General features: G+C 49.6%; 1 protein-coding gene across 4 annotated transcripts; it reads right to left on the bottom strand.

The window, feature by feature from the left end:
- Positions 1 to 563: 563 nt before the first annotated feature.
- CCDC159 (coiled-coil domain containing 159) lies at positions 564 to 18,632 on the bottom strand. 4 transcript variants are annotated; one of them, XM_073357885.2, is made up of 12 exons: positions 18,514 to 18,632; positions 16,380 to 16,566; positions 14,540 to 14,573; positions 13,909 to 14,069; positions 13,194 to 13,275; positions 12,444 to 12,624; positions 12,209 to 12,276; positions 10,596 to 10,672; positions 8,449 to 8,549; positions 5,211 to 5,305; positions 4,255 to 4,389; positions 564 to 1,344 (listed from the first exon to the last, which is right to left on the bottom strand). In XM_073357885.2, exons 2-12 carry the CDS (start codon positions 16,443 to 16,445, stop codon positions 1,208 to 1,210), a joined length of 1,137 nt encoding a protein of 378 aa, XP_073213986.2. In that variant the 5' UTR covers positions 16,446 to 16,566; positions 18,514 to 18,632; the 3' UTR covers positions 564 to 1,207. The 4 variants fall into 4 exon arrangements, with proteins under 4 accessions (XP_073213986.2, XP_073213988.2, XP_073213987.2 ...); XM_073357887.2 differs by having other exon boundaries at positions 14,540 to 14,570; XM_073357886.2 differs by having other exon boundaries at positions 16,380 to 16,470.
- Positions 18,633 to 18,863: the final 231 nt, after the last annotated feature.

Genomic DNA, 18,863 nt, shown 5'->3' with positions numbered 1-18,863 from the left:
CATCCACTGTTGCAAGATCATGCTAAACATGGCATCCACTCTCACCACAGTAGGTCTCTAGCAGGGTCACCGCTGCCCAGCTTTCCTGGCCCTTCCAGGGTGGGAACTGTGGTTACGCTTCCCCAAGTATACGAACTAACTGGCGCAGGAGCACTTTCTGCCTGTGTCTCTGCTCTGTTTCTCCTCGATGACTCACCTGGCTGCTGCTATTCCCAGTTTAACACCAACAATGAATTTCATTAACAGGCTATTTATTTCCTTGGCTGTTCAAACACTGAGCTCTGCCACACTGCACTAAACACCTCCCCCCGAATCGGGACCACCTCCCTTTGCTACCCACTTTGCAGGATGAGCAACACTGGTAACTTGGGGAAGGGCAGGAGGCAGGGAAAGGTTAGTGGCATCTCTGCATCCCTCCTGTTTCACAGCCCCTTAGGCTCCTCCTCTCGCTCACTAACTTGGACTTGGACTGTCAAGCACACTGACTCTCACCTAACACACACCCTTCCTTCCCCTTGTCCTCCCCCGCTCCCTGCTATAAAGTAACTTGTGTAAAATCAGAGTAATTACTTAGGAAAACTTTATTTAAAACACCCGAGACGTGCAAGGCCTGAAGAATGGGAATTGCAGGATTTTAGGCCGCAGCCTCTCTCCATTTCGGCTGTCGTCTCCTGTATTAAAGCAATTTTCCCTTTATGATTGACATGAAAACACTGTTCCAAGAATGGAGCTTTTTAAACCACTTCAATTACCTGAGTGGGAAGGGATTTACCAGCACCTGGCAAACTCAGCTGCCACTTAGAGGCTTCTTGGCCCTTATCTAAGTAAATTTATGATCACCGACTAGGGCTCTGTTCCCCACCCATGCAGAGAGGGTAGAGCAGGTCTCCATATATGTGCCCAGCACTTGAGCTAACATAATTAGAACAAATCTTACAACCTGAAGCTCAGGAATACACAGCCCAATCGGTTTCTTCTGGAGTACTTGAAAGTCAAAGTCAGTGGAGGTGCTGATTGCCTGATACCAGGCTGTGCAGAGCCCGTCTCCCGCAAAGGGATCACTTTGGGCCACTGCAACACCCCTCCACCCCCAGCCGCCCAAGTGGCTGACAGTTCAGAAGAGGAGCCTGTCCATTTTGAGATGCCAATTCCCTTTCCATCTTTAATTTTTCTTATTTGACAGAGGGGGGCTTTCTTTGGCTAAGCATTAAAGATCACTCAGATTAAGTTCAGGCAGACTGTCAAACAGGTCACTGCTGAGGTCCTCATCCGACATGCTTCCATCCTCCTCCTTGGGGGTGCTGTCCTCCAGCTCCAGGCTTGGGGTGGAGAGTTCTTTGGATCCTACAGACACATTTCAGAGGAGTTAGCCATACTCTGAACTCTGAGGCTCAAGTCCTCATTATCAACCGAGAAAAATGGCCCAAGGGTAAACTGCAGCCCCTGATCACGACCTCCCTGTAACTGCAGAGTGAGGACAAAGCTGATCTGCTGCTGGTTCGGAGTCACCAATGAATTTGAAGCAATGCCAATTCATCATCTACTCAGGCAAATACAAATACAAGAAAACACATTGACAATGTGGGTTTGACTAATCTGTATTGGCATATATTTTTTAATCATGGCCCCTGCCTCTTAGCAGCCTTTGGGCACCCCTACTATAATCCCAACCCTGGCCTCTGGGTGCTACTAGGATATCAATATTTACTACCAATAATATAGGATAACTAGCTTCCTCTTATGAAATTATGCATGTTATCTGACACAGGGCTTTGCTGATCAAATGTTAAACTCAGTCCCTGGCATGTGCCTGCAAGTAATATTGGAGAAGGGAATTTAACCCCTTGATATGTCCTGGGGAGATTGCTTAGGGAACATCCTAACAACTGGACATGTTACAACTGCATCTGCAAAGCAGCTAACTGTAGCAGCTTTACTAGTAAAGACTGACTCAGCGGGATTTGTACCTAGAAAAAACAGAACTCAAGGCAATTTCATGTACCTTAAAGCCCCCATTCACGAGAATCTTAAGCATCTTACGGAAGTAGGGCATGAATTTCCTTTAAAAGAACATTAACCCCTTTGTTCCTGGAGCTGGGAATTCCCCTGAGGCTAAGTGTTAATGCAAACCCAAGGGTCTTTAACATCCTGAAACAAAGCTGAAATCCAAAGGGATATATAGTGTGGAAGATGAGCCTTTCAAAAATCGGTGATTTTCACCTTCCTAACCTCATTGGCTGAGTGTCAGCACCAAACCAAACATGGAGTGACATTAAAAACTGACCTCCTGGCACCCCTGGGGAATGCTCAGTATAATTATTATTGGTAGTATTAGAACTGGCCCTCATATTGCAGCTTAATGTTACCCTGAAACAAGGCTGGAAGGGACGCTCCAACAACGGACACCATAGGGCACCACAGTTGAACCATGATCTAAGTGCTTTGGAGGCCAGTGTCACAGGCCCAGTCAAGCGCCCCTCTTGGCCACTCACCAGACTTTTGTAAGCCTCCAATGTCTAAAGAGAACCCATGTACTGTCCCTATCTTGGGGCTTCTAGGCTCACACTCAGGGCACAGACCCACTGTCTAGCACACGATCCTGGGAGCTGTGATTATGCAGCCCATTGTCCAGCCCCTGGGAAACAGTGGTGGCCACTGAGGGTTTTCTTCCTCCTCCAACCCCCCTCAGCTGAAACCTTTCCTCTCCCAGAACACCAGCTGTGGGGTGTTCTGGGTCTCATTTACTTCAAGGGGCGTGTGTTAGGAGCAACATGCAGTGCACAGACACTTTGCAAAGGACTCTAATAGCACAGCTTGTTACTTAACTGCACAAGAAATACACAGATCAATACAAACAATAAACCCTATTTGCATTTCCCTGCCTCAGTTTCCTCACTACTAGACAGCTTTCTTTGGGCTAGGATCAGAGTCCTCTGGGGACATCCAGGGTCCTTCTGCTGCAGTGCCTAGCTTGTGTTCTGAAACATGGAGCCTTCTCTCCCCACCCCACCTCACCTCTCTGACCCTGGCTCTTCTATCTCCTTACCCTCTCCTGCCCAAAACTCCCCATGTGGCTTTCAGGGGCTGTTTAAACTCCCCCGTTCTCACTTTTGTCTTCATCCTTTCCACTCTCTCCACTTCCCCCACTCCCTGCAGACAAATTGGGAAAAATATCTTCTGGCCTCAACTAACCCATTTTCATTCAGGTGTTTCCAGCTGGATAGGCAGCCATTAAATTCTAGCCACCCACCCCTGTCTGTAGTTTGGAAAGACCCGACACAAGCATAGCGGATACCATATATACATAAAGGCATTCCATGATACAAACATTTCTTAACAACTTCACAACTGTAATCAATTCATAAGCTGTGTAGATGGAGCCCCCAAATCATCACAACCAGCATTCTAGATTGCCCGTATCAGATTAGAGAAGAAAGCAGCATAAGATCATAGAATCATAGAATATCAGGGTTGGAAGGGACCTCAGGTGGTCATCTAGTCCAACCCCCTGCTCAAAGCAGGACCAATCCCCAATTTTTGCCCCCCCCCCCGATCCCAAATGGCCCCCTCAAGGATTGAACTCACAACCCTGGGTTTAGCAGGCCAATGCTCAAACCACTGAGCTATCCCTCCCCCAATGCTTTGGTACAGGGGTGGAAAGTGAAGTTCTACAATGCAGACTACAAACCGTCTCAATCTTTAGTACACAACTTGGACAGACTAGACACCAACATGCAAAGGAAAGCCTCTGGGTCACTGCATGCTAGAAGATAAGGTCCCTCCCTCCTCAGGACTGCCACTCAATAGTACAGATGTGAGAGGCTGCAGGATGCTCTAGTTTATGCAAAATAATACTTCTGTTTACACAGCACCTTCCACCTGATTAGGCCTGACAACAGATCGACAAGGAGCCCTGGAAAGTAAATCTGTTAGCAAGTGGAGAGCTGGGATTAGAATCAAGAAGTCTGACTCCCAGTCCAATGCTCTGACCATTAGATCATGCTGCCTCCCATATTTAGATGCCAAATACATACACCTAATTTGGGTACGGCCTTCGGGCTCTTGTCAAGTTGTGAGTCTGACCTTAGTATGGGCATTACAAATACTGAAACACTTTTAGGGACACAAAATAGGGACTGGACGTAAAAAGAGATTCCCCTCTCCCCCCAAGGCAGTCACACATCCACGTTCCCACTGAAAACAACTATATTCTTAGGGTATCAAGGGCTCCTAAGCCAGCCATACTTCTCTTACCTTCAGGCTCCTTAATCTCTGTGGCACTAGAGAGCTCATCCGAGCTGACATCTGTGAGACTGAGCTCAGAGGCAGAATCATCACTCAGGGAGGAAGAAAATATCTCCTCTTCTCTCAACAAATCGTTGCTTTCCACTAAGAGAAACACACCAACAAGCAGGATAAGCTGAGAGCTGAGCTCAAGGTTAAAGACCATAGGCCGGATTCCTCACTATCTTCATAGGCAATACAACCATTCTGGTTTCATAGCATCGTATTCCTACTCTGCACTAGTGTAAATAACGAAGAAAGGGATGGAGAACCAGGCCCTGAATCATGTAAATCGAGACTGGAAGTGCACTGGACACATGCTGAACACGCACTGAAGGCAATGCACTGCACTGAACTCTCCCATCTCTGACTCCATGATTAAAGACAAACCAAGCAGGATCATAGGTGAGATGAAGGAAACGGAGAAGCCAGCCAGATTCCTGACTATCCCCGACCATAATCACGTCCCAAGGGCAAGAAGTAGTTTATCTGGAGAGGGAGTCCAATAAAGCGACATTACTAGAATTCTCAGGACTTCCAGGCTCTCTGCTGCAAGCCAGGGAGCCGAGCCCTAGTTAGAGCCAGGACTTCGGAGGCTTTCAGGCAGGGAGCCTGGAATCCCTTACAGGGCATGGCTGCCCAGAGTCATGGACCCGGGAAGCCCCTTGCTCCCTGGCCCCCAGGCGGTCCACATGGTTGGGCTACCCCAGGGCCACAGACCCTGGAAGCCCTGGGATCCTCAGGAGCCCACCAGCAAACCAGGCAGGTTTCTATTGGAACCCTGCTGTGATTTGATGAAAGTCTGTCAAACCCAAGGATGTTTCCAAAAAACATTTCAGGTTCAACAAACCAGCATTTGCCAACAAAACTCTATTTTGTCAGAAAATTCCCAACCAGCTCTACCCAAGAGGACTAGCATCACTTACTCCCATGAGCACTTTCCTTTCCTACAGGCTTAGTGTATGACTTCTCTTCCAAGGGCAGATTTTTCATTTGGTCTTTCAGGTCAGTGACCGTGGATCTGATTGAAACAAAACCAACACCACTGATTAGCTCCAGGGACAGAAACAGCTGCCAGGAGAGACACAAAATTCATTCTTTGGATTTTCTGCAATGAGGGATTTTGGTAAACTCATGGTTCAAGGTAGATTCAGCTCTGCTAAGCAACTCTTGTATGTGGGGTGTGGGGCATGGGGGGCGTGGGGCATGGGGGGCAGGGAGACCTGAGACTTCTACAGAAAGGGAAGGGAAAGAGAATCAATATTTAATTACAGGAGAACTGCAATTAAATCTCATTATTGGAGATGACTCACTGAGTTAACAGAACATCCTCCACAGTGGGTTATTATAGTACAGGAGGCAAGTTTGGTTTCTGATGTCAGAACAAATTCATCAAGGAGATTCTAATAACAGAGCCATGCTGGACCATGAATGTTTTCACAGATATTTTCCACTAAGAACACTAATGGTTATTTATGGATTTTGGGGGGTAGGGGTGAATATAAGCGATTAAAAGGGGTACCAGAAGAGAGAACAAGAAGTCAGGACACCTAGGTTCCAATCCCAGCTCTGGTACTGTTCCTTTCCTCATCGGTAACGTGAGGGATAACATCATCACATGCACCTTGCTGGGGTGATGGAGAGGAAGGTTGTGAGAATGAATTGTGTCTGAAAAGGGCTTTGAGATCCTTGGCTGGAAAGCACTAGGGAATGCCTAATGTTTTTAGTATCATTCCTCATCAATCTCCCTCAAAGGCCCAGAATCACCAGGAGAGACCTGGACACAGCTCCTTGCAGAGCCAGCCAGTGCTACATGTGCCCATCAGATGGGGCACTGCCGAGTGATGTGAAGGGCTCATCCCTGCAGAGGCCATGCATGCATCTCCAGTGTCCCAGCTTAATTCTATTTGCAATGCAGCAGAACCTCAGTTAGGAGCATCAGCATTACAAACTGACCAGTCAACCACACACCACATTTAGAACCAGAAGTATGCAATCAGGCAGCAGCAGAGACCCCCCCAAAAAAGCAAATACAGTACAGTGCTGCATTAAATGTAAACTACTAAAAAAATTAAGGGAAAGTTTAAAAAAAAGAAAGAAGATTTGACAAGCTAAGGAAACTGTTTATGTGCTTGTTTCATTTAAATTAAGATGGTGAAAAGCAGCGTTTTTCTTCTGCACAGTAAAGTTTCAAAGCTGTATTAAGTCAATGTCCAGTTGTAAACTTTTGAAAGAACCAGAACGTTTTGTTCAGAGTTACGAATAACCTCTATTCCCGAGGTGTCCGTGGAGGTTCTACTGTAGTTATACTCTGCCTTCACAGGCTCCTCCCATCCCATGCATTTTCAGGTGGATAAAAAAATATGCTTCACATCCTGCCCCAAACTGTGGTAAAGTGTTGCTGTTGGCTGTTAAGGAGCCTACCAGGTGCTATCCCAGTAGTGACAGCATTGGAGTGGTGGGTGTCACCACGCTGCACACTGTTTGAGATCCTTCAGGATGAATGGCTCTATGCGATACTGCTTGGCAGTGACTTACCTGCTACATCTCTAGAGAACACAGGTATTTCAAATAAAGACCTTTCAGGAACAAATATTTAATAAATAGTCCCAGCCCTGCTGTATTGCAAAGGTCTTCAGTATCAGCCTGATGTTAATGAATGGATAGAGTGCTTCCCTGGGAAGGGAGGTCTGGGGCACACCATTGAGGGAACACTGCCTACCAGCTGAAGGGGTACTTGGCAGTCCTGTGACACATTATCCCATTGTGGCACCTGGGCACGAAGGAAAGAGGGTTAGAGACAGTGGCACACACAGAATCCCCAGATACCCCTGGGCCAGCTGGGTTGGAAAGACAAGGACACAATTAAAGGAACAGTAGCACAGAGCTAAGGATTACTGAAGGGGAAATGCTAATATCACCATCCTCTCCAGGGAAGAGGCCAGAGCATGCAAGGCCCAGCTGTGTGGAGATCACAGCCAAAAGGTAGAGTCCGTTTCCTTCCTCAGCATGATCCATTGTGGGAACGTGATAGCACAGGAAAGCAAGAGGAGAGCATGGAGAAAGGGACACAAGTGGGCGTCTCTTGAAGAGAAGAGGCCCCAGGCAGAAGGGAATTCCTGCTGAGGTGCTAGAAAGGGAAAGAACTAAAGGGGGGAATCACCACTTTCTGAAAAGCACCAAGTGGGTTCACTCAGTGAGTGACAGAGAAGGAGCTTCAGAAGTCAGTCAGTGCCCATGGTAGAGGGTTTGTGGAGGGGGAACATGAGCATGCTTGCTTACACGCTGTCTATGCACTTGGACTAGAGGGCACAGGAGTGCCATGATTAGACATGGAGCCTTTCATCTCCAGGTCAACAGTGTAGGGTCAGCCCAGAATAGGAACGGCAGGAAGTCATTCACACTAGATGGCTGCTCTGTGCCTGTGTGAAGTAAATTGGGGTACTCAGTCTAGTTCCCAAGGTATACGTGTCTCCATCACAAACAGATACCATCACAACTAGTCCCCTTGTTAGCTGCCTCAGCAGAGAGACCAAAGACTGAATGGACCATGGAGCCTGAACTCTCCATCTGCCCCTAGCTGGGGCTCCTCTCCCAGCAGTGGGCAAGCTTGAACTGACCTGCCCATGTTCTGGAACCTCCAGGGCTCGCAATTTGGCACTTTATGCATCTAAAAGGGGAATGCCTCATTGGCCAAGGTGCTGGATTGCAACCCTGGCGATGGATGTTCTCTATCCACCACGCAGGTACAGAGACGGCTTCTCCACACTGCCTCAATAACAGGCCTCAATCGTGACCTGCAGAGGCCCCCTCTAGAAGCAAGAGGGGAATTCACCTTTGCCTTCTCTGAGGGCGGAAGCATAGGGTCTATTAGTGCTAGTTGTGATGTGGACACCTGCCTACTAGCAACTGAGCGGATATTCCCCACAACTCCTTTCACACAGGGGCACTGAGGAGTGGTCACACGGCAGTGCACACACTTGCGCCATTCCCACGTGGTTTGTGGTGAAATATCCCGCGGCTATACAAAGAGCTGCACTTGCAGCTGATGTGCTGAGCCCAGCGGGGTGAGGAATGCACCCCACGTTGCCAGCAATGCATGGTGCGTGCACACATGTAGTGCCATATGTCCCACAAGACCCTTGGAAGGTACATTTCCCCTACTTGATGTGGCCGAGCTCCTGCTGGGTGCTCCGCGTCTCGAACCTGGCTTTGTCCAAGTCATCAGATTGAGCTTTGTGACTGTTCATCAGATCTTCCAGCATCTGTGGATGAGGGGGGACAGTCAGTCACTGCCAAAAGGGCTCCTCACAGACAGCTGCTGAGTCTACACAGCAGTGCTGAGCCCAGCAGAACATGCATGTGTGACTTGCTCTCTGCACAGGCCTGGAACAGCTTGGGGAAAGCACAGCTGACACAAACCATGCTATCCATGGCAACGAGCACTTCACCTTTCCTTTACAGTTTGGGGTGCTCAGATCAAGATGGGGTATAGCATACTGGAATCTGTATCCCTTGACCCAGCCTCCTTAATGGAAATTAGGGCTACACTATAGATCTCTGCTGTGCATGCTTGGCCCACAGACTGCATTTTGGCCAACCATAATGTATAAAAACACCAATCAGTTTGAGAATGTGCCACCAGAGTCTCTTGGGCAGCAGGTTATGGGGGCTACTTGTCCACAGGCACCAGACAGCAGGTGGTTTCTAAAAGGGTTAGACGACTGCTGCTAGCTGAGAAGTATAGTCAGGTCTGATTATTAGCTCCAATGTATTTTAGGCCCTTCACAACTCTGCCCCTCCCTACTTGTCCATGTCTTTCCCACTGCATTATCCCTTCTCTTCCTCTGCTCTGCCAGCCTCAATCACAAATGTCTTCACACCTTACGCAGAGAATGCCCTCCCTGAAGTGACTCATAAGGGCACTACCTTTTGTTCCAAATCCCACCAAATTCTGCAGTGACGCCTACAAGAAATCAAGCAAGTTCCAATGGCTATGATGGGGACAGTCAGAAACTCTTAGATATATATGCTGGCTTTTTTTTTTTTTTTTACGAACATGAACACTTGTATATATTTTGAATATACTCTTCTCCCCCCACCTTTCATATATCATTTGTCTTCTTATACTGTTAGCTCTTTGGGTCATGGACTGTGTTTGTACAGTACCTTGCACAATGGCACTACAGCAATATCAATATCAAATAAAAATAAGTCATCCTCTGCAGACTGTTACCATACTAAAAAGAAAAGGAGGACTTGTGGCACCTTAGAGACTAACCAATTTATTTGAGCATAAGCTTTCCTGAGCTACAGCTCACTTCATCGGATGCATACTGTGGAAAATACAGAAGATGTTTTTATACACACAAACCATGAAAAAATGGGTGTTTATCACTACAAAAGGTTTTCTCTCCCCCCACCCCACTCTCCTGCTGGTAATAGCTATCTAAAGTGATCACTCTCCTTACAATGTGTGTGATAATCAAGGTGGGCCATTTCTAGCACAAATCCAGGGTTTAACAAGAACTTCTGAGGAACGGGGTGTGGGGGGGTGCTAGGAAAAAACAAGGGGAAATAGTTACCATACTGATCTTAGTTTTCTACATGGCACCTAGCTACCCATATGACAGGTGTCTTAGAAATACTGTGAGCGCACCAATATTGTTTGATAAACACTTAAATTATATAGGAAAGAGAATTGCTACAGTTGGGCCTCACTACTGAGTCTCAGTGTTTAATTTAATTAACGTGGCCCCTTATAAACAGGGATTGCAGTGACCCCTCCCATAATTCCAGGTGCAAACAGGAGTTGGTTCTATCCTAAGGAATAAATACTGAAATCTGAAGCACACTGGAAAACACAGTAATATCCTGGTGTTGATTAATGTAGCACCAGTAAACCTTTTAGATGCTGTTAATGCAGGAAGCCTGAGAAATAACAGCTCTGCCATATGGGAACAGATCATCAAATCCATGATCTTTTCTCCAGCCTTCAGAGGAAGATATAAAACTCCCATAAATCTCCTGGATAGTTTTACAATACTATCCAAAGAGAAGATATACTTTCTGCCCCCAACTGGTGATCAATATACGCCAGAAGCATAAGGATCAACAGCCAGTCATTTACTCTAGCTGCTTGCACTGCAGATACTATTCATACATGTGCCTAACCCCTCTTTTAAGAATTTTACTTACAATTTTCCTATCATCTCAAAGCAGTGAGTTCCACAGGTTATCAAACCATCACATGCTTTAAAAATGCATGTAATGATTTTGCCTGGGGAAGGCGAACCTGTAAAGCTATGTACCTTGCAGTATCGACTTTGAGTTCTCTTCATTTCATCAGTTTCAGACATCTGAGTGACTAGATCCTCCTCCTGTCGGTCTGAGAAGGAAAGCAGTGTAACTTTACCTAGTGAACTGGGTTGGTTCTGGCCAGAGAGCTGAGTCAGAGCAGAATCTACTTCTGTTCTGTGTCTGATTTTTAATAGTCACCTTGGCACTCCCTTTCCTCCAGGCACATTCCAAAGCTCAGTGGGCACCTCTCATGCCAGGGCTACATTCTACTGAGGAACTCATGTGAACAGCAGGAGCAGCTGCCAGATCTCCACGGGACTCATATACAATACCCAGGTTTATTGCTTTCACAGATATATAACAGGCACAAATGGGGAAGCTGTTATCGACACGAAGCCCTTTACGTACAGTTCTACTGTGAAAATAACATTAGTGGTTCCTTGTTTATTGCCATTCAATGACTATATTCAACATGCTCAGTTTATAAGTAGTAAAAATGATGGTTATATTCCTTTCCCCTACTCTGTGTTTTGTCTCTTCAGATTATAAACCCTTTGGGACAGGGACTGACTCTCACCGTGTGTTTATGCTGCACCTAGCACAATGGGGACCTGATCCTTGTTGGGAACTTTCGGCCTTACTGGAAGGTAACAGAGTTGCTGCAGTAAACTCAGTTTGGCATCTGAGAGTCAAGCTAGGTTCCTTCTGTTTCATGTAATTACCAAAGATTCTGCACCTCAAATTCTGCCCTTGGTTACAGGTAAGACACTTAACTGCCTCCACAGAAGCTGCTGCCATATAGGGAGAACAGAATTTAGCCCATAATTGGAGATTCTGTTTATGATTCATGAGCCAGAATAGAACCCAGCTCCCTCTCCCATGGTTATGTCAGCTCTGCACCGCTAATAGGAGTGAAGTAGTTAAAACCTAGTTGCTATAAACGGACAATCTGACTGAGCAGTGGCTCATGAGTATGAAGGGGTCATTTTTATACAGTTGCTTTGAAGAGTAGAGCCACAGTTTGATAATCTAGGACCAAGGCATTTCCAGGAGTGTCTCAGGTCTATGCCCAGCCAAGGTACTTGACATCCCATAGCATCCTTGAGAAAGGCCCAGTAATAACAATGCCAGCCAGCTCGCACATAGCACTTTTCAGCAGTAGATCTCAAAGCACTTTACAAAGGAAGTCAGTATCATTATCAATTCCCTCCCCCCATTGCCTCTCTAAGGGTAGGGCAGGGGTGACGTTTGAAAAACAGATACAGAAGCGTATTGCAATGCACCAACCATTCACTGAATGGACCCCATCTCTCAAAGCACCACAGTGCAACACTCAGAGTCAGACAGAGTTGGGAGACCCAGTGCATGTTCCCCTCCCACAGCTCTGCCAATGCCCTGCTGGGAGTCTGACTGAGCTAGCAAGCCCTGTGCATGCTCCCACACTTCCCCTCCAACTCTGCCAATTCACCACAGCATCCCCATCTCTTCCATTCCTGAGCAAACTGTCCACGACAACAAATAACATGATGCTCTCAACTGCAGGCTGCTTCCCTCCCGATTCCAGTCACCTGTCAGGCCCACAGGGCAGTGACCCGCATGGGGAGCAGTCCAGAGCAACACTCACTGAGCTTGTGCTTCAGTTGATCCACCTCTCGCCTCACACACTCATATTCGCGCCACAGGAGCTTTTTGCTAAAATGAAAGAGAGAGAGAGTTACCCCCTGGGGAAAGGTTTCAGAGTGGCAGCAAAAACAACAAGGAGTCTTTGTGGCATCTTAGAGACTAACAAATTTATTAACAAAGGAAGCAACAGCCTTAATTTCCCATGACCCACATGGCTGTAAAGCCCCAGAGCTGACCTCTCATGCACCTCCTGCATGACGCTGGAGCTGGGATACGGATCCGGGGTGCAATCTCCATCCGGCTGGTGAAACACTTGCTGTCGCAAGTTACGAAGCTCGCTCTTCAGCCCTTCCATTCTCCGCCCCAGCAGGGACTCCAAGCCACTCTGAGGGCTGTTATGCAATCGACCAACCTCCTCTGCAACAGCAAGCAAAACAACAGAAAATGGTTAGGCTTCAGCCTGCAACGGGAAGGGTGGGGTTGAATAATACACAGTACAATGGTCTCAAAAGTCAGTTCACTGCTGATGTATGGCACTGGACTGAGCACGCGGGGGGCCTCTGCTGATCCCCTGACATGGTACAGCAAAATCGGTACCAGTTCCAGAGCTCCCTTCACCACTCTGCCAGCACACTCCAGGGGCATGAGGGGAGTCCGGTCTTCATGGCGTACTCTGAACAAGTGATACTCTTGGGTAGAACCCGTGAGAGTTCCAACATCTGAGCCAACAACCTACAAGCATCTGTACCAACAGATGTAAAGGTTGTATTCTGTAAGGCTTAGAGCAAAGGACTATGAGTTGGGACACCAGGTTTCTACTCTAGGTTTGAGCTCTATGTATTCAGCAGAATAGCGAACTGGACTGTGCCCCATTGGGGCACTGCACTCACAGCCTGTTGTCTCATCAACAGGATCCCAAACAGTCAGATGAGGAGCAATCTCTGAACATCCCAGAATGACTGCAAAGCCAAGTGATTCATCAATACCTTCCAGATTATGGATCTGCTGTTGCTGGAGCTCCTTCTCTTGCTTCAGTCGATTTACTGACTGGGTGAGAGACTCAATGACCTGGGGGGAAGAGCAGGATGAGAACAAGTCTCATATGGAAATAATTGAGTGCAGAGAAGAACTCAGTTGTCTTGTGCAAGTCAGTTCAGTTTCAGAAGCTGGGAATGCTGTGGGGCACCTCAAGACTGACTCTAAAAGCAACCACACTCGGCTGAGCAGGATAGAGGGGCTTCCAAGGAATCTCCTATGACCCTCCTCTTGAAAGGATAAAGGCTGTGATCAGGGGCAGGGAGAAGATTCAGTGCTCAAAGGGATACAGGGGACCTGACAGAGAGGAAAGGAAAGTTAGTGATCCTGGGAAGTTACTTTGCTTTAAAGGACAAGTGAAGTGTCCCTGCAGCTTCAGCCATGTGCTGGCAGGAATCGGGGGTGCTGCAGAGGCAACACACTCTCAAGCAGGGTGATGGGGAGAGAAAGGAACACCTCAAATCCTCATGTGGAGACCTTTCCAGCTGTCTCAAAGAGCAATATCCACTGGCTCAACAGGGAGAGGCTTTTCCCATCGTGTGACAAACAGAGGATCCCCACAGTCCAGGGCATCCAGTGTAAGAAGTGTGTATTTTAAGCTCACTAGTGAAACCTGTCTCTTTCCCCTTAGTAGAGAGGCTAATGTCATCGGCACTCTGGAGTTACCTTAGCTTGCGAATGCAGCTGACTGCTGATGGTTGCAAGCTCCTCTGTTGCCATCCTGCAGTGTGGAAGACTTAGGCAGGTAGGACACGGTTGCCGAGATCCAGCCAGAGACTCATCAAATGCAACCTTCTCAGTGTTTATTCTGTCCAGCAGCAAATCCACTAAGAGATCAAAAGTAACAGGAGTTACAAGGGCTGCAGGGAAGGGAACCCACTTGTTTACCACACTGTTAGACTTGCCTCAGCTAGTGCCAAGACAAGGAACTTGGAAAAGGCCAAACTGAAGTTTTCAAAAGCAGAAACTAGATTCTCTCTTATTTCTGCTTAAATTATACAATCACGTGGAGTCATTAGAACAGGCAGGTCTGCCCACCCTGGAACCGCTGTGCGGATAACCAATAAGAGGGGCTTGAAATGGCCATTGCGTTGCTACATGGGTACAGAAGTTGCCTGGATTTTAACCCCAAGGCATCAACAGCTTTTACAAAACAAAAATAAAGACAAGAATAATTATCCATTTGAGACACAGCAACAACAACACAGGATTGTACAACGCAATGGATCTTCCTATAGAACCTCAATGCTATGGTAGCAAGTGCTTTTCGAAATGCTTGAGACAAACAGGTTGTTACCTTTGGAAGAGATGCTGATTGTGTTCAGACGCTGCTGTAATAGAGAAAGAGAAACCAGATTAAGTGGTAAAGACACTAAAGGACAGGGAAAGTTACACACACAGGAAGGAGTGGTAGGGTGCTTCACACGGCTTTCCACAGTGGATCTGTCTTCAGACAGAAGGAGGATGGGGTGTTAACACCAGAGGACAGGTTAGGAAATGCCCTCATGTTCTCAATGACGACTTCTCAAATCAACTAAATTGCAACAACAGTGATGAAGAGTGAACAGAGAAACAGAAGGGTGAAGTATGTGGGGCAAATCCAGAAGGGAAAGTAGTTGAAACAGGAATGAATTCAGGGAGGTCCTATGGTCTGTGTTATACAGGAAGTCGGACTAGATTTCACAGTGGTCCCTTCTGACTTTTAAATCTATGAAAAATGTTTGCAAGAGACATGTTTTTAATTATGTGAAACAATTACCATATTAGGTACATAAGGATAGTCACAGAACTTGGAAAAATCTAACAGCATTCCTAGAGGTCTGTATGATCTCTAGCCAGACTGAACTGCAGTGTAAGTGTTTCCCTTCCCCCACCGTGGCTGATTAATTAGGAACAGCACCAGTAGCTTTAAAACAACCATGTACCTCTAGCACCCTCTATAGCCCATAATCTCCCATTTTATAGATGGGGAGAACTGAGGAAGAGACTAGCTCAGGGGCTTGTCGAAACAGTAAATTGGGGCAGAAGCGGGAACAGAACTCAGCAATCCCAAAGCACAATTCCCCACTCTAAGCATTAGACCACTCTCCCCCAACGTTATTGCTGCCTTCTCTATAACACAGCCATCTTCCCTGGCTCTAACGATAAAATAATACATCTCAGAGCTGCACATCACACTACCCACAAATTGGCTCCCTTTCATGGGGTGGATATCGCAGGAAGGTCTGACAAAACCCGAGGTATTCATCTGCTGGTCTTTAAAGAAAACCACTTGTATCTATCCAAAAGAGCACACCCCTTCCTCTGAACTGTTATATAATAAAGCTTCTGCAGGGCTGACAGAATAATCCTGGCTCAACAAAAGATCCAACTTTCTTGGGGAAGTCAAGAGAATCTTTCTTCACTGAAGGGACAAAAACAAACTGCACAGAGGACCTTGAGGACGTAATTTCCGTAAGTATCTGCAGTAAACACAGAGGTGGATTTTATTTTGGCAAAGAGGCCTGGATTGTGATGTTTGCAAACAGTGGATACCCATCCAGTTCTAGAAGTTGCTTATTACACAGGAATTAGGTGATTCCTCTCAGTCCAGTGCCCAATCCATGTTGCGTTCCCATTTCATCCCTTTTCTCTTCTAGGGCCTTGAATCACCCTGAGGAATCGCTCCCTACTCCTGAGCATTTACATCCTTGAAATATTTGCAGAAGCATTTCCATTTTCATCCCTTCTAGGGACACTGGAGCCTTGATACCTCCAGTCTAGTACTGAAAAAGACCTGTGTGAAAGTCATTTTTCAGTTGAATCCAACCATCAATGTGCAACATTCAACCAGTCTCTAGAGGGCAGGGAACTCTACAACAGATACAATACTAGCCAAAAGAAAAGGAATATTTGTGACAACTTAGAGACTAACAAATTTATTCCTTTTCTTTTTGAGGATACGGACTAATACGGCTGCTACTCTGAAACCTAATACGAGCCAAAGCAGCTACAGAAACCAGTCCCGGTGACTTCACCTACAGCAACGTTACCAACATAGTTCAAGGAACCAAGGGATCCAGCACTTGTTTAAATAGGACTTGCCTGGAGTGAGAGTCTAAGCCACAAGAAAGAGATGACAATGCAGCTGAACTTGCCTTTATTTTAGCCACGTTGCTGTCTGTTGCAGTCAATATGGAGTTGAGCTGTGTATCCCAGTTCATGTGGCTGGTAGGCAGATGCTTTTAACTGTTTACCAATGACAAAGTAACCTAGAATCAGCCCTTGGTGTATAAAGCTGAGGGATAGAGCAGAGCCCAACGTGGTGAAGATAGCTGGATTGACCTGTAAAACCACCAGCATAGAGATTTTTCTCCCTATACAGTCTATGCTCCTATTACAGTTAAAATAAATATACATGTATGGTAAGAGAAATAAATGGGAGGATACAGGACTGAGGGCAAAGTGCAGGGTCTAGAAATCCTGAGACTCCTACATAATTCACACCCAGAATGGATTTCATAAACTAGGCCTGATGGAGGCTCACTGGTACTGGGACAGGGCAGTGCAGAGCCCAGAGCAGAAGCAGACTTCCGTACAGACCATCTCCTAGGGCCAAGCACAGCACCCTGCCATAGCGCTGGCGATGCAGTAAAATACACCCCATCCGCTTTCTCTGAGCCTTAAGCGGACTCTGGGGCAGGGTCATGCCCTGTCCTCAAAGAAGGGTGAAGGAGGTAGGGATAGCCCAGGGCTCCCACCAGCTAAATCTGCCAGACAGTTTCAGGGTGTTTTGGGTGGGGGGTGGGTCAGCCCCCCCACCATGAGGTGTGAGGTCTCAGAAGGGTCTGGGGAGGTGCTGGGGGGAGGAGGTATGGCAGAGGCATGTGGGGGGCTCTGGAGAGGCATGCAGAGGGGCTGGCAGAGGGGCCTGGTGGATGGGTGGGGTGATGGGTGGGGTGATGGGAGGTATCAAGGGGGTGGAGTGGAGAGCATGGTGGAGGGTCAGGGTAGGGTTCTCTGGTGAGGTGTTGGGGGGCCTGGCAGAGGGCAGGTGAGAGGGGGCTCCAGGGAGGCGTTGGGGGGCCTGGCAACGGGGTGGGGAGAGGGGGCTCCTGGGAGGCGTTGGAGGGCCTGGTGGAGGAGAGGGGTCAGGGGGCTCCGGGGAGCTGTTGGGGGGCTTGGTGGAGAGGGGGTTCTGGGGAGGCATTGGGGGGCCAGGCAGATGGGCAGGGTGAGGGAGCTCCGAGGAAGTGTTGGGGGGCTTGCAAATCGGGGGGGCAGGGGTTCCAGAGAGGCGTTGGGGGGCTTGGCAGAGGGGTCGGGTGAGAGGGCTCCGGGGAGGTGTTGGGGGCCCTGGCGGACAGGCAGGGAGAGGGGGCTCTGGGGCGGTGTTGGGGGGCCTGGCCGATGGGCAGGGAGAGGGAGCCCCGGGGAGGCATTGGGGGGCCTGGCGGAGGAGAGGGAACTTCGGGGAGGTGTTCGGGGCCCTAGGAGAGGGGCGGGGTCAGGGGCTCCGGGGAGGTGTTGGGGGGGCCTGGCGGAGGGGTGGGGCCCCAGGGAGATGTGGGGATGGGGGGGGGCCCAGGGAGGCGTCGGGGGGCCTGGCGGAGGGGCGGGGCCCCGAGGGGACGCAGGGCGGGGCCCCAGGGGGCCTGGTAGTGGGGCGGGGCCCCAGGGGGCATTGGGGGGCCCTGGCAGAGGGGTGGGGAGCCCCAGGGGGATGTGGGGCAGGGGCCCCGGGGAGGCGTCAGGGAGCTTGGCAGAGGTGTTGGGGGGGGCCTGGCGGAGGGGCGTGGCCCCAGGGATATGTGGGGCAGGGCGGGGGGCCCCAGGGAGGCATAGGGGGGCTGGCATAGGGGCAGGGCAGGGGGCCTGGCTGAGGGGTGGGGCATGGGGAGGCGTTGGGGGGGCCTGATGGAGGGGCGGGGCCCCCAGGTAGATGTGGGGCGGGGTCCCCAGGGAGGTGTCAGGGAGCTTGGCAGACGCGTTGGGGGGGGGGGTCTGGCGGAGGGGCGGGGCCACGGGGAGATGTGGGGCAGGGCAGGGGGCCCCGGGGAGGCGTGGGGGGGCCTGGCAGAGGGGCGGGGGGCCGCGGGGAGCCTGCCGGAGGGGCGGGGCCAGGGGAGGCGTTGGGGGGGCCTGGCGGAGGGGCGGGGCGTGGGGCCCCCGGGGGTGGGCGGGGCCCCGGGGGGCTCAGCGGGAACGCGGCCTAGCGAGCAGGTCTCGGGTCCCAGCGGCGAGACCGGGCTCGGGCCGAGCTGGGAGGCGCGGGGCGGGGGTCCCTACTACCGGTGCCACAGGCTCCCGCGCCCGGCGCGCGGCTCCGACGCCCCCACGCCCCTTGGGGGCTGCCTCGCTCCCTCCGAGGATTCAAACCGCGCCCAGCCGCCGTCACCGCACCCCCCCCCTGCCCCGGCGCCTGCTGGGGGATGGAGTCCGCCCTGCCCCCCCCGGCCCAGAGAGACACGGCCTCAGGACTACACGTCCCAGCAGCCATGGCGGGCAGGCCGGCCTACAATCCCATCGTGCCCCGCGGCGTCCGAAAAGCGGCCTACCTCTCCCGTCATGCCCCGCGCGCGGTCGCGGCGTCCCAAGACGCACCGCGCGCAGCCGCCGGAGAAGGCGAGCGTTGCCCGCGT

This window comes from Lepidochelys kempii, chromosome 8 (assembly GCF_965140285.1).
Source record: "Lepidochelys kempii isolate rLepKem1 chromosome 8, rLepKem1.hap1, whole genome shotgun sequence".
Lineage (NCBI taxonomy): Eukaryota > Metazoa > Chordata > Testudines > Cheloniidae > Lepidochelys > Lepidochelys kempii.
This window is presented reverse-complemented; position numbering and strand designations above follow the sequence as displayed.

What these genes read in the sequence shown, in the direction of transcription:
- CCDC159 (XM_073357885.2), bottom strand. Translation starts at nt 16,445, where the DNA reads ATGAACTGGGATACACAGCTCAACTCCATATTGACTGCAACAGACAGC. An exon ending in GCAACGTGGCTAAAATAAAG is followed by an intron (nt 14,574 to 16,379) that starts GCAAGTTCAGCT and finishes TCTCTATTACAG; the next exon opens with CAGCGTCTGAACACAATCAG. An exon ending in TCAACTGAAGCACAAGCTCA is followed by an intron (nt 10,673 to 12,208) that starts GTGAGTGTTGCT and finishes TTTCCTTCTCAG; the next exon opens with ACCGACAGGAGGAGGATCTA.